This window comes from Leptosomus discolor, chromosome 16 (assembly GCF_034619465.1).
Source record: "Leptosomus discolor isolate bLepDis1 chromosome 16, bLepDis1.hap2, whole genome shotgun sequence".
Classification (NCBI taxonomy): Eukaryota; Metazoa; Chordata; class Aves; order Leptosomiformes; family Leptosomidae; genus Leptosomus; species Leptosomus discolor.
In genome coordinates, this window is record NC_141406.1 from 13,667,567 (window position 1) to 13,686,691 (window position 19,125).

The 19,125-nt window shown below is 38.2% G+C and overlaps 1 protein-coding gene across 1 annotated transcript in view; it reads right to left on the bottom strand.

The window, feature by feature from the left end:
• The window catches only part of IFT81 (intraflagellar transport 81), a 40,978-nt gene that overhangs the window by 13,436 nt on the left and 8,417 nt on the right, over positions 1 to 19,125 (bottom strand). Inside the window, exons 8-10 of the mRNA XM_086474141.1 lie at positions 11,606 to 11,769; positions 8,895 to 8,990; positions 6,763 to 6,909 (exon numbers count right to left, since the gene is read on the bottom strand). Coding sequence (XP_086330267.1) covers positions 6,763 to 6,909; positions 8,895 to 8,990; positions 11,606 to 11,769 — 407 coding nt within the window. The remainder of the gene's footprint in view (positions 1 to 6,762; positions 6,910 to 8,894; positions 8,991 to 11,605; positions 11,770 to 19,125) is intronic.

A 19,125-nucleotide genomic window follows, 5' to 3' on the forward strand; every position in this document is an offset into this window, starting at 1 on the left:
TCCAAGTGAGGAAAATTTAAGGGAAGCGCAGTTGTCTGTCCTGATCAAGTAGTTCCTGAGAGATTTCATTTGACCAGTGGAATATAGTAAAGAATGATGTAAAGGATTAAACTTACTTAATATGTGACCACATACAGCTATCAAATCTGAACGATTTTCTGTCAGTTTATCCCAGGATGAACAGCAAACTATTATTCTCTTCACTTCTACAGCTACTTTTAAGGTCTTGAAAATAGCTTGAGTGGGAGGTAGGTATTTGCATATTCAGTATTCAAAGCATAATGTATTTTACAATGGAAGTCAAAGGATCTTGTTGATTAAAGAACTGATTCCACCAATGTTCTATTATTAGTTGATTAAGTTAGGACTATATAATAAAAACTTCATCCAAAACGAACTACAAGTTGCTCACATTGACAAGTGAAACCTGTTCATTTCAGGAGATGGGTATCTGCCTTTCATCGCAATCTCTGGCTTTTTAAAAGCAAACTTAACCTTTCACATAGCTTTTATTGCAGCAATCAAGGAAAAAAAAAGAAAAGAGATATAAACAACAGTAGCAAAATGATAATATCTGTAGAAAATCAATCAATAGTTTGGCAGAATTTTCAAAAGACTTCATCTGCTCCAAACGCAGCAGAGATTAGACCCTCAAAATCTCACTCACTGAAGGCTTCTTTAGATCCAGGGCCAAATTCAGAGCTGGAGTTAGTAGATTTGACTCCACTTAAATCAGCAGCTTGCAGGGATCTTACGGCAAAATTAAGTTTCTTCAGCCTAAAAGCTGAGAATCATTCCACAGGTTTCCAAAAATTAAAAATAAGCTTCTTTAAAATACCAGTGCTTCCATTTGTGTAAGCAGCACTTCTGAAGCTTTCTACATCTCATGCTCCCATACATGTAGATGAAAAATCAAGCCCTTAAATAACTATAAAATATTGTATTTTACTGTGGTAAAAGGTCTTTTAAATAATTCGAATAGTTCACAAAAGAGGAACACTGCCTAGCCGTATCACTTTGAAGCTCACTAACCAAAAGGAATCCATTTTTGAGCAGCAGCATTTTCCCATAGACCAGGTCAACTGCTCCCTGCGTAGAAACGCAGCAGGAACAACCTACAGAATTCCCATGGATCCGTCAGTGCCCGCAGCACTGCGCCATTCAAGGCTGTGTCCGTTAGTATGCTTTTCTTTCTCAAGCAACTTAACACAAATAGTTATTTAAGCTTCAAAGATTAAATGACTGGCCAAGAACCAAATGCTGGCACGGAGTTAGCAGTTCAAGTAAACAAGCCTGGAGACCCACGTTTGCTGGCCAAGTCAGAGCCCCCTGAGATACAAAAACTATTCAAATGAAAGCAAAGAGATTCTGCTTTTTCACTTGGCTATTTTTACGGGTGACTGTAACATAACAAGCGTGGAATCTAGATTATGAAATAGAGTGAATGAAAAGAGGACTTCGATCTCTCCTACGACGCCCTGCAGCACGCAGGTATCTAGCATCCCCGGGCGGATTTCCTGTATCACGTTCCATTTTTATCGAAAGAATTCAGCAATGCTAGTACTTGGGGCTTCTCCACTTACCACAGTCTGAAAGAGATGGCTATTACCAGATTTAAGCCTTACCACTCTTTTCTGAGGTAATTAACTACTATGACAATTCTAAATAACGACAAAATTGAATCACAGCTATTGAAATGGCTTCTCCGGGGCCATACAGCGTCCGGCAGGTTACATCCCTCCAGGAAAGAACATAAGCACGTTGCCCACACGCTTCAGCGCGTTGCTGAATCGGGATCAAAGCCCAGCTCCTCTAATGCTGAAGTCTTATGCTTTCATTATAAGCCCATCATTTTGTCTCCTTAAAACTAACATTTGCCCCACATGAAGTTTTCACAAGGTTCTTACTCCAAGATTATCTTTAAAGGAGAAAACGCATAAGCTTGTTATCGGAAAAGAACAAATCCCAGATTAATCCCTCACTTTTGAGTCAAATCATTAAAAATAGTATTTTCTGGATTACTGTATCAATCTGATTATGTTACAGCAATCAAAATATTCTTCATACAAAAGTACTACAGAAAATAAAGTATTAATTATATATATAAAAAATATTTCTTTCTGAAGTGCATAATCTAAACAAGGTTCCAAATAAACAGTTTTGATAATAAAATTATTTGCATAAACACAATAATTGCAGAAAATCATAGCTGACTATTTTTATTAAGAACTGAGGAACAGATGTTTTAATTTTCTAACTAGACAAATTAATGGGATACAGACTGTCCAAAGTATTAAAATCACAGTTAGGAAAAGTTCCCGACCATGACAGTTTTTCAGTATTTTTTCCTAAGAGGCTCTAAATTTAAGCTAGTACAGCCACTGTTGGATACAGTTAATAACTCATCCATAGAAGGACAAGCTTCTAAAAGATACGAGCAGCATTACCTCAATCTCTTAAAATGAAAGTAATCTACAGCCTGCTCATTGGACAGATCCATCAGGAAAATTCTTCATTAGCATTAAGGATATCTCTTCTAGGAGTGGTTGCTTCTGGTCAGGAAAGAAGTATTAAAGGAGCCATTACTAATAATTTGGATCAATTAGAATGTTTATAATGAAAACCCATTTTCAGTTGTCACTGAAAATGCACAGATCAATAAAACTGATGATTTATTCATGCCAGTGGGTGCTGAAAGAGCATTCAGTTCAGTTCAGATTTGTCTGAATCACTGCATACATTTGGCTGAAATGATGGTTAACTTCTTACAGCAAAAAGCTTCTGCCTTCTGTAAGCGTCCTACTGATTTGCCACTCTTGGTCCCACAACCTGACCACCAGCTACTCTCCTGTTTTCATGGGCAAGGAGCCTTTGACAGACAGGAGTAAAACCGTACCTAGAACCTTAGTCAAACATTAAGAGAAAGACAGCAAACTGATAGGATAATAGATTCTGGGTCCTGGCTTAAACCATCTAATGTTTGAGTTGTGAGCTCCTTTATAGGTACTCTCTCAAAAATCCATCCCCCTAGTTTGGAGCTAGGTAACTGTTTCTGACGGATCCAGTTGGATCCAACAGTTTTAGAGCAAATGAGACAAAATCAATGGTCCAGCACTGACTGTTTTCTCTGTTTGCAAATGGAAACACTTTTTACATCGTTTTACCAGGGGGCAGGTAGGCACAGATGAGCATTTGATTGAAAAAAATTAAACGCCTTATGCAAATGAATACGCAAAACCCTGCGTATCTGTTAACAAACTGATGGGACTTTCTATGCCACGTTCTCAAAACCAAATTCATTTCACCCACTGGAGCTAAGCACAGCGATGACACTATTCTAGTCTGATCCCTTGGGAAAGTCTAGGCTCTCGGGGCCCTACGCTGAACTCTGAAAAGTACAATGCACTGTGTAAAGAGCTAAAAATACCCCAGCCTTACCTAGGATCACTTGTAATTGAACCATCTAGCCTTCTAAGTGTCAACATTCGATTCCCTAATTTTCAGGATCTGACAGCTGCAGCTAGGAGCCTGCCAACTTTGCCCCATGCTCATTGTACTTCGTTTGAAGTACTTAAAAAGATTTCATAATCCCTGAAGCAGACAATTTATTCCTACCTTTCTGTGCTTGATGTAAATGAATCGGTTATTCCCTGCTGTTTCTTCTACGCCGTATCTAGCCGTACAACTGCTCCAACCAACTGGAATGCTGTAACATTCCTTTTTATGATTACAGAAGAAACCAAAACACTAGCACCGAAAAACATAAGCCAGGATTGACCTTTTGGTGAATGAAGTGCTAAGAAGACCTTAACTGGAGATCCAAATACTGGTACGGGACCACAAGCCAGGAACGCACCGATTCTTCGACTGCCAAGTCTTGTGAGTGCCGTGATGTAAGAGGACACAGCAAAGCAAGACAAAGAGAAGATGATAAATACCGGGTATAGGATAAAAACAATTCTTTGATTTAACAGTAGCATTTAGATAGGTTAAACGTGGCACGATTAAAAGCCCATTTTAAACTTAAGACAGCAAAACTATTTGTTAAAAACCCCTCTCCGTTTTGGAAAATAGAGGAACTAAATGTAAAGTGTAACTGCCACCAGACAGTGTAAGGAAGCTCCCGGTTGTCAGAGTGCCACGTGAAGCTTGAACGTACAACCTCTTTCTGTCCCCACTGAACTCATGCATTGCAACAGGGACTCACCGCTGCTACATTAATCAAGACTTCCTTCGGTATTGGCTCAAAGCTGGAGTAACAGAGCACTGAATCAGAAAATACCTATTTAAAAGCACAACAGATCAGAAGCAGATCTACAGCAAAAGGTTGTCTGGCGAGTGATGAACTGAGACTTTTCCTGATGGGACATAACCTGTTCACTCCACCTCTTCCCTGCCCACTCATCTGTCAGTCCTGTCTTCTCACAACCCAGGCTCGGCAGCAGGACTCTCTGTAACACGCGTTTGCAGTGTACTTGAAGGAGACACGAAGCCTACAGTGCCAAGGTCCTACACAGCTTTGTTGGCAGCAGATGTTTACAAAAGAACTAAACATCATTATCTCCGTTTTCCAGATAAGGAAACTGCAACCTTTGAAAAAGAAGCGATCAGAATCATCAAGAATTCAAATCCTTTTGGGTTTAGCCATATGAAACGCTCCGTTACTGCTTTACACTGGTGCCCGTGAGTACCACCACAGTCTAGCTAATGAAGTAACGCACGAGAACAGGACACGGATTGTACAACACTGGCTTCCCTGGGCCAGTGTGCAGAAAATATTTTACAAAGTAAGTAATGCTTCTTAGGAAAGGACAAACACTTCTTATTTTAAGCTAACAATTTTGTCCAAAGTCCTCAGTCATTTATTCTTCGGTCCTCAAAATGAAGACTCGAAAATATTTACAAAGTCAAAAGCAGAACGTACTTGAACAAAAGGAATGTAGGTTATATTCAAAACAGGTCTTGTCTTTTTTCTATCTTGAACGTCTTCCTTGTGTCAATTAACTTGGATTTTTCATTATTAAGCCTCTTACAAGGTTCTGTAACCATGTTTCCCTCCTATCCTGCTCTCCTTGAATTACTATGGATCGGAGTGTGTTGCCTCCCTCAAGAACAGGCACAACATGAATTATTTCTTACCTTACAGTGCATTTACCGATAATGTAAAACATATGTTGCTGTCTTGGTAACGCTTTCTTGTTGATTAATTAAACACTTCTTTCCCATCACATGTCATGAAACACAGATTGTCTGCTTTCTGTTTTTATTTTTACTTAAAAAGTTGTCAAAGACTTTAGCAACATGCCCACTGGGGTTGAAAACCCTGTAGTGGAGAGAAATCTAATGCAGTGCTCTTCTAATTATTGCTACCTATGGAACACCTATGGAGTGTGTACAGTGTGTCACGATAAGAGAAATCAACACGGCAATTCTTCACAGGCTCGGTGCCTTTGCTTCCACCTGTAGTTTTCATCTTGCTTCACAGAAGGGGAGACAGGCAAGAAGGCACACGTGAAACACGCGCTGAGTCCATACTGCGCAGGAAGCCTTTATGCACGAGTGCTCACATACACGTTCCCACACTTAACCCGCTCTTTAAAACCCCTTTAAAAGAAAACTGATTTTTGTGGAGTAAGCGTGTCCTATGGGATCAGGAGGGGTGTTCCTCCTGCAGTAGGCGTTCCCTGTAGTGAGTAGTATGTAAAAAAAGCACAGAAACAGACAAAGAATGCGAAGAGTGTTAGTCTTGATAAATGATGGCAGCATAATTAATGCAATATGGAGGGAATGAAAGGATATGTTAAGGCAGAGAATGATGCAGCTAAAATACTCTTTGCTTTAGTGATTCTGCCTGTAAGTACAATTAGGAGGCTTTTTCCAAGCTGAGAAAAATTATTGTCTTAAGAAAAGTTAATTCATTTTGCTGACGAACTGCTACCCAGCTGCAGCAGCCTTATTTTTTGCAAACTTTTGAAGAAGAAAAGGCTGCTTTGATAAGTATAGCTTCAAATATAACTTTGCCTGAGCTATGCTGACTGTGCTAGTCAAAGTCTGTATTGCAGCTAAACTTCAGGAGGGTCTGGGAAAGTGTCTTTTTAAATAAAAACTTGTGGGTAAAAAAAAATACAACAGGACTAACTGCATTTCTGGTAGTTGCTGGTATTATGCTTTATGATCATACGTCATATCGAGAACAGATCGTAACACAGATTTTTATTACACATCAAATAATAAAATTAATCTACAGGACTTATCACTGAACTCCTAATCCCTTCATTAGTCTGGTTGACTTTTATAATTAGTTATTTACCATCACATCCTTGTGATGATATTGACATTACTTTGATTCAGAGTCTGGAATGTTAAGACAGCCCAAGGTTAAGTCCTCATGTACCTTTCAATCTATTAGGTACAATGAGAATAACTGAAATTAATAACTTGAAAATAGCTACAAATCAAGTATTGCTGCAGTAGAAACACTGGAAAGCATTTGAAAGCACCGGACAGCATTGTTCTATCTGCACATCAAAAAAATAAAGTCTTCAAATTTTGGAATTTGAGGACAAAAAAATGCGCAATTAAAAAACCAGAGGCCAACCTGTTGCAATGCTGAGGCCATGCAGTTTGACAACATACTATAAAAACGGACAAGATACTGCAGAGGCAGCTATTGCGATGTAAAGCTAAAGGGAAATTGCAAGTTAACAAAAACTGATCCATCTCTTGGAAATTTCCTCTCATACCCACTCTCATACTGCATACCTCGTCCCCTTTCAGAACGTCAGAGCCTTCTAACTCCTGGGCCTGACTGGTCTTCTGGAGCATCTGCCTTTCAGTGCTGGACATCTCCTCCTTAGCGGCCTGAAGTTCTTCTGCCTTGGCTTCCTTTTTCCGGGAAATTATAGATGCCTGCACGATCATTAAAAAAAAAAGCATATGGTCAAGTAAAAATCACCTTGTTTAACCATCAGTAAAGTGGGATTCATTAAATTTCAGGCATTGCACCACTGAAACCACCTTTTAACTGTCTGAAACCGATTTTCATTAAGAAATGTGAGCAAAGAAAAAAGCATCGGTTATGCATTTTGTACCGTGGGTTAAACCACAACTTCATTGAAGGCGACTGCAGACTCCCAACTTTCTTCAGTACAGCCAAGATTTCAAGCATACCCTTTTTTCCCAGATTCATGTTGATATATTTTACACTTTAGATTTACATTTCTTCACCTCATTTTTTTCCATTTTCATTGAAGAAAAAGGTAGGCATTTTAACTGCTCCGTTTCTTCTACTTAGTCCCTCTTTGTGCATATGTAAGATACACCAACATGGCTTAACTGGAAAGTTATCCAAGATTTCACAAATGTCATAATACAGATTTTTATAACTCCATCCTACTCCAACCTACAGAAATATGTTATACTAACAGCAGAACCGAGCCACTAAATCTTGGTAAATGGCTAGAAGACGATGAATAAAGCAATACAGTACAGAAATAGTGTAGATTACAGATTATTCTTTTTTGTTGTTGTTGAGTCTAGAAGATAGAGCATTTAAAAAATAATATCTTATACAAGGCAGAACGTTTAATAGCACCTAACATTTGACCAGAAGCTAACAGGTTTGGGAACAGAAGTACACAATGGCTGAGGAAAAAAACCCAAAACAACAAAGGCATTTTTATCTTGCCAAAGTATACTGTTTAAAAATATTTTAAAATAACATAACACATTAATTTAGATGCATGCACATGAATTTGGAGGCATAGTTGGTTTCTTCATACAAAAGGGAAAACTTAAGAAAAAATGAAGGAAAATAAACAGCTGTTTTCTCAGACTAGGTTAAAAGGACCAGCTTTGTTTCTAAAAATATATCTAACAGAATTCTGCTGGGGTAGTATCTCAGCTCTTTGCTTCACGAGATATCTGCAGTGACAAATTATGGTACAATATATATGATTATTTTGTGAAACAGAAGCCAGTCCCTAGCAGAACAAAGCAAAGACCACCATGGGCTTTCAACTCACAGCAGTAACCTGAACTCCTGGAGTGATTCCTTCACTAAACATAATCATATCACAAGCCAGTTGCTCTTTGGTACCAGCACATTACGGAGCAGGCTTTTCTTTCGGGAAGAAGAGCATCTCTTCGAAAACAAAATGGTGCATTTCATATTGCATATGTGATTGAACTGCAGTATAGATTTTATCACAGTTTTTTTTCCTCCCACTGATACATTTCACTTGAGCCTTTTTATTTTTTAAACCATCACCATAAGCACCATCATGAAAATCTTCAATAAAATTAGCAGTGGTATGGCTTGCCTGGAAAAGAAACCAGTTACATTTCTGCATAAGCTCTGAAAGTCTCCGAGTTCATAAATCCTTTTTTATAACTTGTGAAGTTACTAAGACTAGACCAAACAGCCTATTTTCTAGAAAGGCTATTTTATAGCCTCAGGATGAGAAATCAAAGAATACCTTCTTAATAGATGTAATAGGAAAAATAGCATGTGGTCAAACACAAGCAAGGGACGTAACAGAGAGAGAGCCTTGCATTCAGGTCTGACTGCAGCAGTCACCCACACGCTGCCTTTTAAGAATCTGTCCACAGCTGGAGCTCTACCAAAATAGCTCCTCCAAATCAGTCCTTCCAGAATTACTGTGATGCAGCTGAAGGGCAACACCTAACAGCTTGGGGACAGCAGTCAACGCAAACTCAGTGATTCAGCCCTAAACACACGTATGTTCAACAGCTATTTCTTTTTTGTCCTCCATTATTATGTATTTCTACTCATTTATGCTAAATAAATTGAAGAAAAAAATCAGTATCTAAAAGAATCAGTAACTGAAATTGCTTTACTGCTTCTGCTTAAAAAATGCTTTGTTCCTTCTTACCTGCTGACGGTACATGGAAAATTTACTATCAATTGGCTCATACTTCATCATTCTTTTCTCAACAAGCTGATTCATTTGTGCATTTACTTCATTTATCTGCAAGACAAGAGTAGAAAATTGAGGAAATGGAGCTTTACTTCTTTGTCTTCTCCAAGAATTAAATGCTTTGCAAACCAGACTTACAATCCAGCTAGTTCCATTTTTAAAACAGAGAAACAAACCCAAAAAACTCAATGAGTCATTAAGTGTTGGCCAGGAAGAGGCTATGTTTTTGGATTTCCAGTTCTGTGCCTTTATGATAAGGCAGAAGCATGACGTTGGCCCTGAAAATGAAGTAAACTGTTGGAGAGAAAACGCATGTGAATTGGTACAGACAGAAAAAAGTCTGATGTTGTCACATGCTAAGTGAAAAATGTAATTTTCTCAGTATTAACTGAAGTTCCTTTTCACCCAACCATTTAGCAGAAGTTTAAAGGGAAGCAAACAAAGACTAAGTGATACCGAATTTCAGCAATACTTCGAAGAGTCACAGATGATCATATTCCAGCTCTATGGCACCTTCTTTCTGCCTCCACAAAATACACCTGTTTGTCCCCAGTCTCAAATTGTGGATCCTCATTCTAGCTGAAGCTTCAGAGCCTGCTGCATCTGGAAACTCATAAACAGCTACACCAGTGTTCTGACTCCAGCTTTCCAGTCCTGACTGACTGCTACACTGGGACTCTCATCAGCCATGGAAACCACAGCCCTAGCAACCTCCCTTTAATAAAACTAGATGAGTGCTGATAAGCAAGCAGGGTAAATATGTGCAGAAATCCAAGGAAGTCAAAACATGATGCAGGTACAGTGCTGGGCATTACCCTAACATTTCTATGAGCAGTGTACTTTGAAAGCCAAGTATTTCAAATAAAGTGCTCAATAGGACTAAAAATGCTCCAACACCTCAAAAAAAAAATCTCCTGTAAATTCTATACCTTTACAAAACCTATTAGTGGTAGAACAGGCCTGACTTTGAAGATGGCATTTCCCTTCCGTGAATAAATTCCTGGTTTATTAGAGCAATTCAGCTGCTTTTAAAGACACTGAGATAACAGAGGGCTGACTTTTGAAAAAAAAAAAAAAGCTGTCTAAGGCCATGCTGTGATAACAGCCAAGTAATGACATCTTTTTATTATCCATTAAGAAGAACATACTTCCAAAATATAACAAATTAAAAGGTTACCTGATGGAGAAAGAGAAAAAAAAATACTTGAAGCTTATTAAAATACTGCCAAAACCCCAACAATACTATCAGAAAAGAAAGGTGCAAAACAAGGCTTCAAGTATGCCTGAAAGACATAACTGCAACCACAAATATTGTTTTGATTAGAAGTAAAGCAGGAAAGCAGAGGCTGAATCACAGAGCTAGTTTATTATTTCAGGCCTAATCTACCATTTAATAACGTCGCCATCCTTGGAAGTGTAACAATTGGAATCCAAGATGGCATTAGGCTGTCACCGCCTTTACTGTTGTTAAAAGTAGTCTTAACCTGAAAACAGAACGTATTCTTGGTGCCATTTGACTGCTGATTCTTGTTGGACCCAAAACACCTGAGGGCATTTCTTCATTACATTACTTTGGCAGGTTCTGTGTGTGAATGCGCAGGCTACTACGGTGGTGATGTCGATGCTGAACCTCTCTCTGCTTCAAGACACAAAAAGAATGGTGGATGGCAGCTCTTACGCCCCTGGGTAAATCATTCTCTGATCTATTACAAATACTCTGTTTCCTCATCATCTGCTTTCACAGCAAAGCCAGAGTTGGAGACCCTGGGAATACTAAAAGCCAACTGATAAGAGAAGATGACATTTAGACCGAACAGTGTACCTAGCAGTATGTACGACTAGTCTTCCCTAGCCAACATCATTGTAAATTTTCATCATCATCAACAGAAATACTAATAATTACCATTCCTCCAAATTCTTCTAGAACATAATACTACATATTTCACCTTTCACGTAGGATTATGAGAATATGAAAACTTCACGGAGTGAAATACGTAACTGTTCTGTTCCGTGGCAACAAATCCCTCTGCACATTTTGGATATATACTACAAACAAGGATTTTTGCTCATTCTAACACCATTTGCTTTTAACTTCTGAGAAAATCTGGAAAGGTAATCAAGTATTTGATCCTCAAATTTCCTTCAGTCTGACCAATGAAAACAAACGATGCAGGCCTATTCCAAACGCTAAGGAGTTCTGAGCCACTGCACATTGATTAAGACATAATATTGTGAAGATTTAGCACTCGGAGAATGTTCACCACTCCATAAACCCTCTCTACGTGTTGATGTAAACTCCTTTGCTGTCAGTGAGAGTTTAAAACAAGTGAAATCTGAGAAGAAAAATCAAACCTTTAGGGCTAAATTAACATCTCTCCTCGTACCATAGCAAATTGCTAACACAATTTTCTAAATAGCATTTAAGGATAGGGTTGAGTTTGGGGGTTTTGTGTTTGTTTTTGTTTGGTTTGTGGGTTTTTAAAAAAAACTTATCTGAGAATTTGCATTTAGTGGTTAACACATCTTTTGTTTTACAACTGAAGGGATGGTCCTTTGGGAATTAAACATTTTCTCAAGGATATAAAGTAGGTATAAGAAAACTATAGTGTACAAGAATCTTAGACTACGCTACAGACAGAAATTAAGTGTGATCTGGGTCAACCTACCTTGATTTCAAGTACATTGAGATCAGATTGACCCATAGCTGGCTCTGCAACCACCTTTTGTAAGAAATATGTTGAAGTCTTCTTACTTTCAAGCTCTCTAGGTATTTTTTCAGTAACGAGGTATGAATTGAAATTTATCTCCTCTTCTAGTTTCTTCATTAAACCTTAAAAACAAATTAAATCAGTGCGTGTCTATAAAAGTAATGGAGTAGATAATTAAGTCTGATTTCACCAACACATTAAAGTATTTAGCAGCAATTACAATAACAACAGCACAACATTTGAGTCGGCTTTTCAATGCTCAAAGAAACAGGTTTAGATTTTTAATCTGTATGTTGAACAATATAATAGGCATTTATTGTCCATCTGTATCTCTAACATAGAACTATTAACTCCTTGATAGATTCTTTTCAGCAATAAACAAGTAAAACCCTTCTTACCTGAAACTCCAGCTGAATCAGATGCAGAATTCAACCCGTAGCATTGCTACAGAAAGCCATTAGCCCTACGTGTGTCTTACACACACCAGGATACTGGATTCCATGTTATTTTTTTTTGTGTGATGAATTACATTCTTCTGAAATTTTACAAGTTAACAGTTAGACTTTGGTTGTTTATGTGCATGCAAGACGAGGGGCAGCAAAGCCCGGCACGGCTATGCTGACTTGCTCAGAGCTGTTTGGAAGCTTGTATCCCCTGGAACTGCCCTGGCTGGAGCAGTGGAGCAAGCACCCTGAAGTTGGTCCTGCTCACAGACTGCTTAAGTCACTGTTCCGTGTGAATCACTTCATCTACAGACAGATACTATCTCAAGAGTGAATCCTTTATCTGCACAAAGATCTTAATTTGGCCTAACATGTATAGCTCTGTTATATCCTTGGAAATTCTCCCTTAAAATAAATTTGGCATCTAAAAAGGCCTTAAAATGAGCAGAATTTAATGTATGCCTACTTTAAGGGTCTTACACATTGCTGGAACACTTATAAATTGCCTTCCTGTAAATAGTACACTATTTTTTCTTGTAAGAATAAGCATTTACTCTCAGGACAGTAGATAGACTGGGAATGCTGAAAACAATAATAAAATAGAAAAAACCAAGACGGAATTGCTGAGTAACATCAAAGATTCTATTGAGAAAAGCAACCACATTTCCAAGTTTTGCTCTACACACACAAGCCTGATGCACACTGCATGTCACCGTGCTTGTGACGGCTTGGCTCCTGCTAGGTAGAATAATTTAGCCTCCTTAACAGGTAATTTATAAATAAACACAGATACATTCAGATATGAACAACACACAGCTAGAAAAATGCAGCAGAATAAAATAAAGCGGCTATTTAAATTACATCACACAGTCTTCTGCTGACAACAGGCAGTTTAGAGCAATTACTCCTCCGAGACACCTGTGCCAAGGACTACAGGAAGATTTGGAAGTCACATGTCAGATGAGAGTGGGAATAGGTATTTGAGAGTATTTTGCATTATCTAGATGACTAAGAGGTAAGTAGCCTAGGAACTTTTTTAAACTACTTGCTAGAGTTGGGGTTTTTTTGAGGCTTTTTTCTTGGTGGGGGGGCGGTGGTGGTGGTGGTTCTCCATACTTGGGAGAATACCGAATTGCCATGAAATGCCAAGAAAAACAAGAAATTCACAATCTCTGTCTCTTCCATATACTGCATAATCAGAGAAAAGCTTGAGTACAGACTGTATACAACAGCACAGCTGATGTTGCTGAAACAGAGATGGTGAAGGATGTCGGTGAAAGCAGAGTTTTTTCGTCCTCAGGCTAAAAAGCCTGCTGACCACATCACTGACTGACAGAAGGAGAAGGTCAGAACAAAGTGCAATATAAGCTCAGGAGAAGGGCCGCCCCCCCCCCCCCCCCTCCCATCATTCTGCCACTATTAACCTCTAGAAACACTGTACTGACAGATCCTCCTCATCCCCTGCTCCCAGCTCAGACTGAAAGGAAAGCTACTTGGTTCAGCTGCCAGAGAGGAAATAGGCTGTTAGTTCTTGAGAAAGCCTCGAGAACTAGAAGAAAGAAAACAGACCCTAGGGAGAGCAGTGTTGCTAACAAAGCCAAGTCGACACAAGCTAAAAATTAGTGGGAATTCCTCCTTTCCAGCAGTTTAGTTTGTTGATTTCTGTGTTTATGAAAAGCAACACTACCAGATGATCTTTTCCACTTCATGGAAAGGTCATTTACCTTGTGCAAAACAAAGAGCATCGATACTGGTTTCGGACTGGTAAGCGGAGTTACTCTATGTATGCAATAGTCATTATGTACTTGGCACTATAGCTGTACCCTGAGAAACACACTTGGACTTACTGAGAAAGAATTCCCACTTCTTTCTTCCAGAAGAACTCGATTCCAGTCTTCCTCAGCCCACGACAGAGCTGGGCAGGAGGGACCACATTTTAATGTCTCACTAGAAATCTACCACCTCTGCAAATGCAGCAAAGCTTCCCACGTACACTGCAAGCTGAATTATCACCTCAGAACTGGCTAGGAACACAATTCCCAATTTGATATTTATAACCAAGATCTTTGGTGTGGAAATCAAAGTGATACCAATTAAACTATTCTGATATTAAATATTAATATTTTAATCAAACTCATTTGTTGTTTTCCTTTTAGTAGCAAAAAGAAAATCTGCATATATAGCCTATACTTTATTTCTTGTACTACTCCAGTTTTCCTATAAAAATGTACATGCCTAAATAATTAGTTACAGACATGGCACTAAACTCAGGAAACAACCACGCCTGAACAATTGCTTTCATAAGAACGGGGACCTATTGACTTCACAGGGTACAACCGTGATCACTACCTAGATCTTTTTCTCAGATAACCTCAGAGCTCCTACCAATTTCTTTGAAATACTGACTGGTTCTGCATCATCCTTACTCTTGACAGTGCAACAAGCGATGAAGCGAGTCAAAACTTGACATCTTGATGGTGAAAGACATAATGATGTCAACATCCCTCACGAGTAATGTGGTTTCTTTCCTAAATACGTTGGATAGATTTTTCCTGCTATTCGATTCGACATATGGAGAAATGACTACCTAAGAGCTATTCTTGCTGCTTAACAGAACCTTAAAAAACAAAACATAGGGCAGCTCTTGTTTTAACTTTTTTTTCAGTGAAAAACATTCTTTTTTCAAATTCCCAGGCTAGAGGAAAGAAAAGCAAGCATACTTTAAATCTTTCCATTACACATATAAATTCTGTTTTTAATGTTTTAACATTGACTTATGGTTACAAAATCCACATACGTAAGCTGCACAGAAAGTCTGGCTCTGTGCCCTAAGCTTATTTTAGCAAGATTCTGCCAACCACGTATTTACATGTGGGGAGCTATTAAGAGCAACTCCTCATGTTTTCCGATCAAATTTTTTTCTTATTATTATTACAAAGAGAGGGATGGGAGAGTTTCTTCGTGCTTGCTCAGTCATGTAGGAAAGAGGCAGGTTTCCCTGAACAATCCTGCTAGTGGATCGAAAACCTGATTCACCTTGCACTCAGATTTATACTTCTTTCCCTTCCACAGGCTACCAGTTGTGCATCCCACACCAGAACCACTTGCAACAATCACTGATTTTTTTAAAAAGGGGGGGAGGAGCACTCATTTTATAGACTATCTGCCAACACTTTGTGCAATATCACAAAGGAAGGCCACGGCAAAGCAGGTCTAGAACAGACTTCCACATGGCATTCACTTACATCAAAGCCTTCCCTTTCTGCAATCATCCTCAATAAAAAGATTATTGAAATTATTTCATCCATAGCTTCCAATGATATCACTTCCAATTTCCCTGTATTAAACAGAGGCCTGGGACATGCAAACACTGAGAGATTATGATCAAATCCTTTCCATATCTCCTTAAAAACTAAAAAGCTTCCTGAATTTGTCATTGTAAGCCATGCTTTCCATGTTTATAATTATTACTGAGGCTCTCTGAAACCTCTCTGACCTTTCAGCATTCTTCTTGAATTGCGCTCAATGGACGCACTGTTGCAGTGATGGACATGTCAGAGATAAAAAGAGAGGTAATGTAACCCTTCTGTTGCATTTTCTTCCATAAATAAATGCACAGATAGAACCAAATCTTTGACACTGGGAGCTCCAGTTCTACCATTTTCACACCATGACCCACAAGTCCTTTTCAGAGTCACTTCTTAGGAAAGAGTTCCCACGTGCTGTAACTATATACATTATTCCTAGAGGAATACCGTGGCATTTGGCAATTCCTTAAAATATATAGTGTTGGCATGGGCTTGGCTTCCTAAGGGATTAAGGTCACTTCAAATCAACAGTCTGCTTTCCTCATTATTCAGTCATTTCCCCAATTTTTATTTCAACTGACTATTTCACCAGTGACCATTTGCTCTTTTCTTTCTGGTATCTGACGTAAATATTAAACAAACAAGAACCACACACTGATTTCCGTCCCAATTAGAAACACATCCACACGGTGATGACTCCCTGATTAATTTTCTTTCTAAAACTTCCAATACACTGCTTTTAATAGGGGTCATGTTGAATTTTTGCTCCCTTGTTTGCTCTTCAAAATGAGGTGCAAGTTAAGAGTCAACGGTCTTAAAAAAGTCAACCATAGCAATACTATTAATCTTACCAACCAGACTTGTATTCTCATCAAAGACAGCAAGTTAGCTTAAAAGTGCTTTACCCCTGACCTTGCATCAACTGACAGTGACTTTATAATAAATAAAATCCTTTAAAGATGGAAATAAAGTTCCACCTAAGCCATTCTTCTTCATCAAATACATATAACTTCCATTGTAATGTGGTCTGCAGTGTTGGTGGCGACCATTTAAACTTGGAATTTTAGGGAAAGACAGCTCTGTGGAAAAGAAATACGTTAATGTTTTCATTCAAATGGAATACTTAAATAATAGCATCCTAAATTTCTATTTTTCTTCAAGTGTCCAGAATGACATAAAATAGACATCTGTACAAAGCAATTCCTCTTTGACTGCTATCTTTGAAATTCTCAGTACTCTTAAATCTATTATTACATATTAACTTAACAAAGTATATGGATTACACGTCACTGTTTATCACCAACTATCACCTTAAAAAATTCTTTTAATTAATATTTTCAAGCTAGTCATCCACTTCTTTGTATTTCTGCCAATAAAGTGAACAATAAGTTTCTGTAAAATGGTCAGAGATCAAGAACGTCAGTAATTCAGTTTGCTTCTCGGCGTTAACAATTTGTGTTTGTGCCAGCAGAGATATTCAAAGCGAAAAGATGGCAATCTTCCTGAGAAAGCATGAGCTGGGTTAGTCAAACTAGTGGTCAGTGTTAATAAAAATACTATTCATATCCAAAACACCACCACCACCACAAAAAGCCCCCAGAAGCTGTAAATTCGTGTTACTTAGTGCTACCAGCAGCAACTGCCTCTCTGTAGTTAAACAGCGTCGTGAGTAGTACTGCGGTTAACAAACAGGGAAGGAGTGTACTGTGGAAACCAGTATGATCAATTTTAGTCTACAAAACAACTCACAACGATCCACAGTTTTTCATTATACAATATAAAGTCTTCTACATACTCTATTTCCAAGAGTTAAAAACCTACTAACCATAAGCTGTATTTTCCTGGCACAGCCAAAGCAGACTGATGCTAATTGCATGTTAATGACACCCATGAATACGTGCTAGCTGTATTCCTTAAAGAGTTCCTTTACTTTTCTTTAAAGTACTTCATCCTAAATTAATTATAAGATGAAGTAATCAAAGCAGCATGCATCCGTATGACAAACAAAACAGCTTCTACTCATTAACCACAACTTTTATCATTTTATATTGCTTTGGAAGTAAAAACACCTTAAGTACTAAAAATGGAAGAAAATTATTTTAAAGGAAAGTATCTAACTTCCAGTGAAAGTCCACACCTACCAACCAGCTGTTGAATTGTCAGCATACAAGCTATACTGATACGAGTAGGCAGCTGAGGTACCAAACTGCAGCCAAAGGGATTTTTTAAAATAAAACAAACTGTGCTAACTGTAGACCAGCAAAGCTTTTAACATAAATGGAACCCTATTCAGTGCACTGTGGTCACCTAATTTCAATTATTTAAAAAACACAGTTGGCATTCTGTAATTGCTGCTACAGGCAGTGTCTTTGTAGCTGCTACGGGGAAAAGCAATCACAAAGCTAAGTCCTGAAGTCTTTGTTTGGGCAAAGTTTCAACACAAGTTTTGTTAGGTAATGACTCTAAGCTTCTCTTCGGAACATCTAAACACTTTCTTGTTCCCCTGCAAGCCGGAGTCAAGATAAGCAAATTCAATATGTTAACTTTATTTTCATCTCAATGATTAACTGACGTATTTACTGGCTTTTTATTATGTCACCTTTGCTTCTGTGAACTGAACCCATCAAGTTTCCATTGGCCTTAAAAAAGCCCAGGAACTGAAATAGAAATGTTGACACAGCTTTGCTGTATAAACTCTCCAATAGCTACTGCAAAAATTGAACAGTTATAAAATCCACTGCAGGTCGCTTTGAGCAAAGAAGACAGCTCAGATACTCTTCTAGTTCCATTTGTGGTTCAGCGGCTGATGAGCATCGTAAAAAAAGTTAAAGTGAGATTACGAAGGAATAACAACACAACGTGGTGGTGACTGAAAAAAATTCTCTAACTGAAAACAGCTGCCAAAGCAGTTATGTGATGCAACTGGAATATTACATGTACTTGAAAGAGGAGGGCAACGACTTACTTTACTAAGTTTCAATGCATAAATAGTCAGATTCTATGATTTTGGAAGTAATTTATATGCGTAATAAAAATCATTCTACAGCATTTTTTTTTTACCACAGCAACTTAGAATGCAACTGGAAAAGCCCTGTGAAAAGGACCATTCTGAACCTTACACCTTCACACTACTTTACACACAGTAAAGTATTTCCCTATAAATCAACCCCAATGCCTGTATGAACAACACATAAACCAAATCAATCCTGTGATGTGTTATTAATAATCAAGGGGAAGAGACAAACTGGAATGGGTTAAGCGATTCACCAAAGATCACACACATCTGAAACACTGAACCCTAAACTGACTCCCAGTTTTGTCAGACTGCCAGGCTAGTCCTTGTTCCATTTCCTTCAAAGCAATTAAATCATCAGAAACCCAGAGGTTGTCAAATTGTAGCCTTCGGAGACAGTTAGTTATGCCTTTACCTAGGAACTGCAATTCCTTCCCACCTGCTATTTTTATAAATGACCATCGACTACTGACTGACTCCACAAGCAGTACAATTTCTTTTGCTGAGGTTTGCAGACTGAGATATCACTGAAAACGAGGAGAAGCAATCTTTCTATTATTAATGTAATACAGCAACATACAAGTCAATCAGCCACAGTTGTATCATAAGAATAAGGGATTTTCATATGTAAACAAATATATTCATATATAAATACATAGGCTTTAATACAGAGATATACCTAGTACATATACTTATAAACATAATCGTATACGA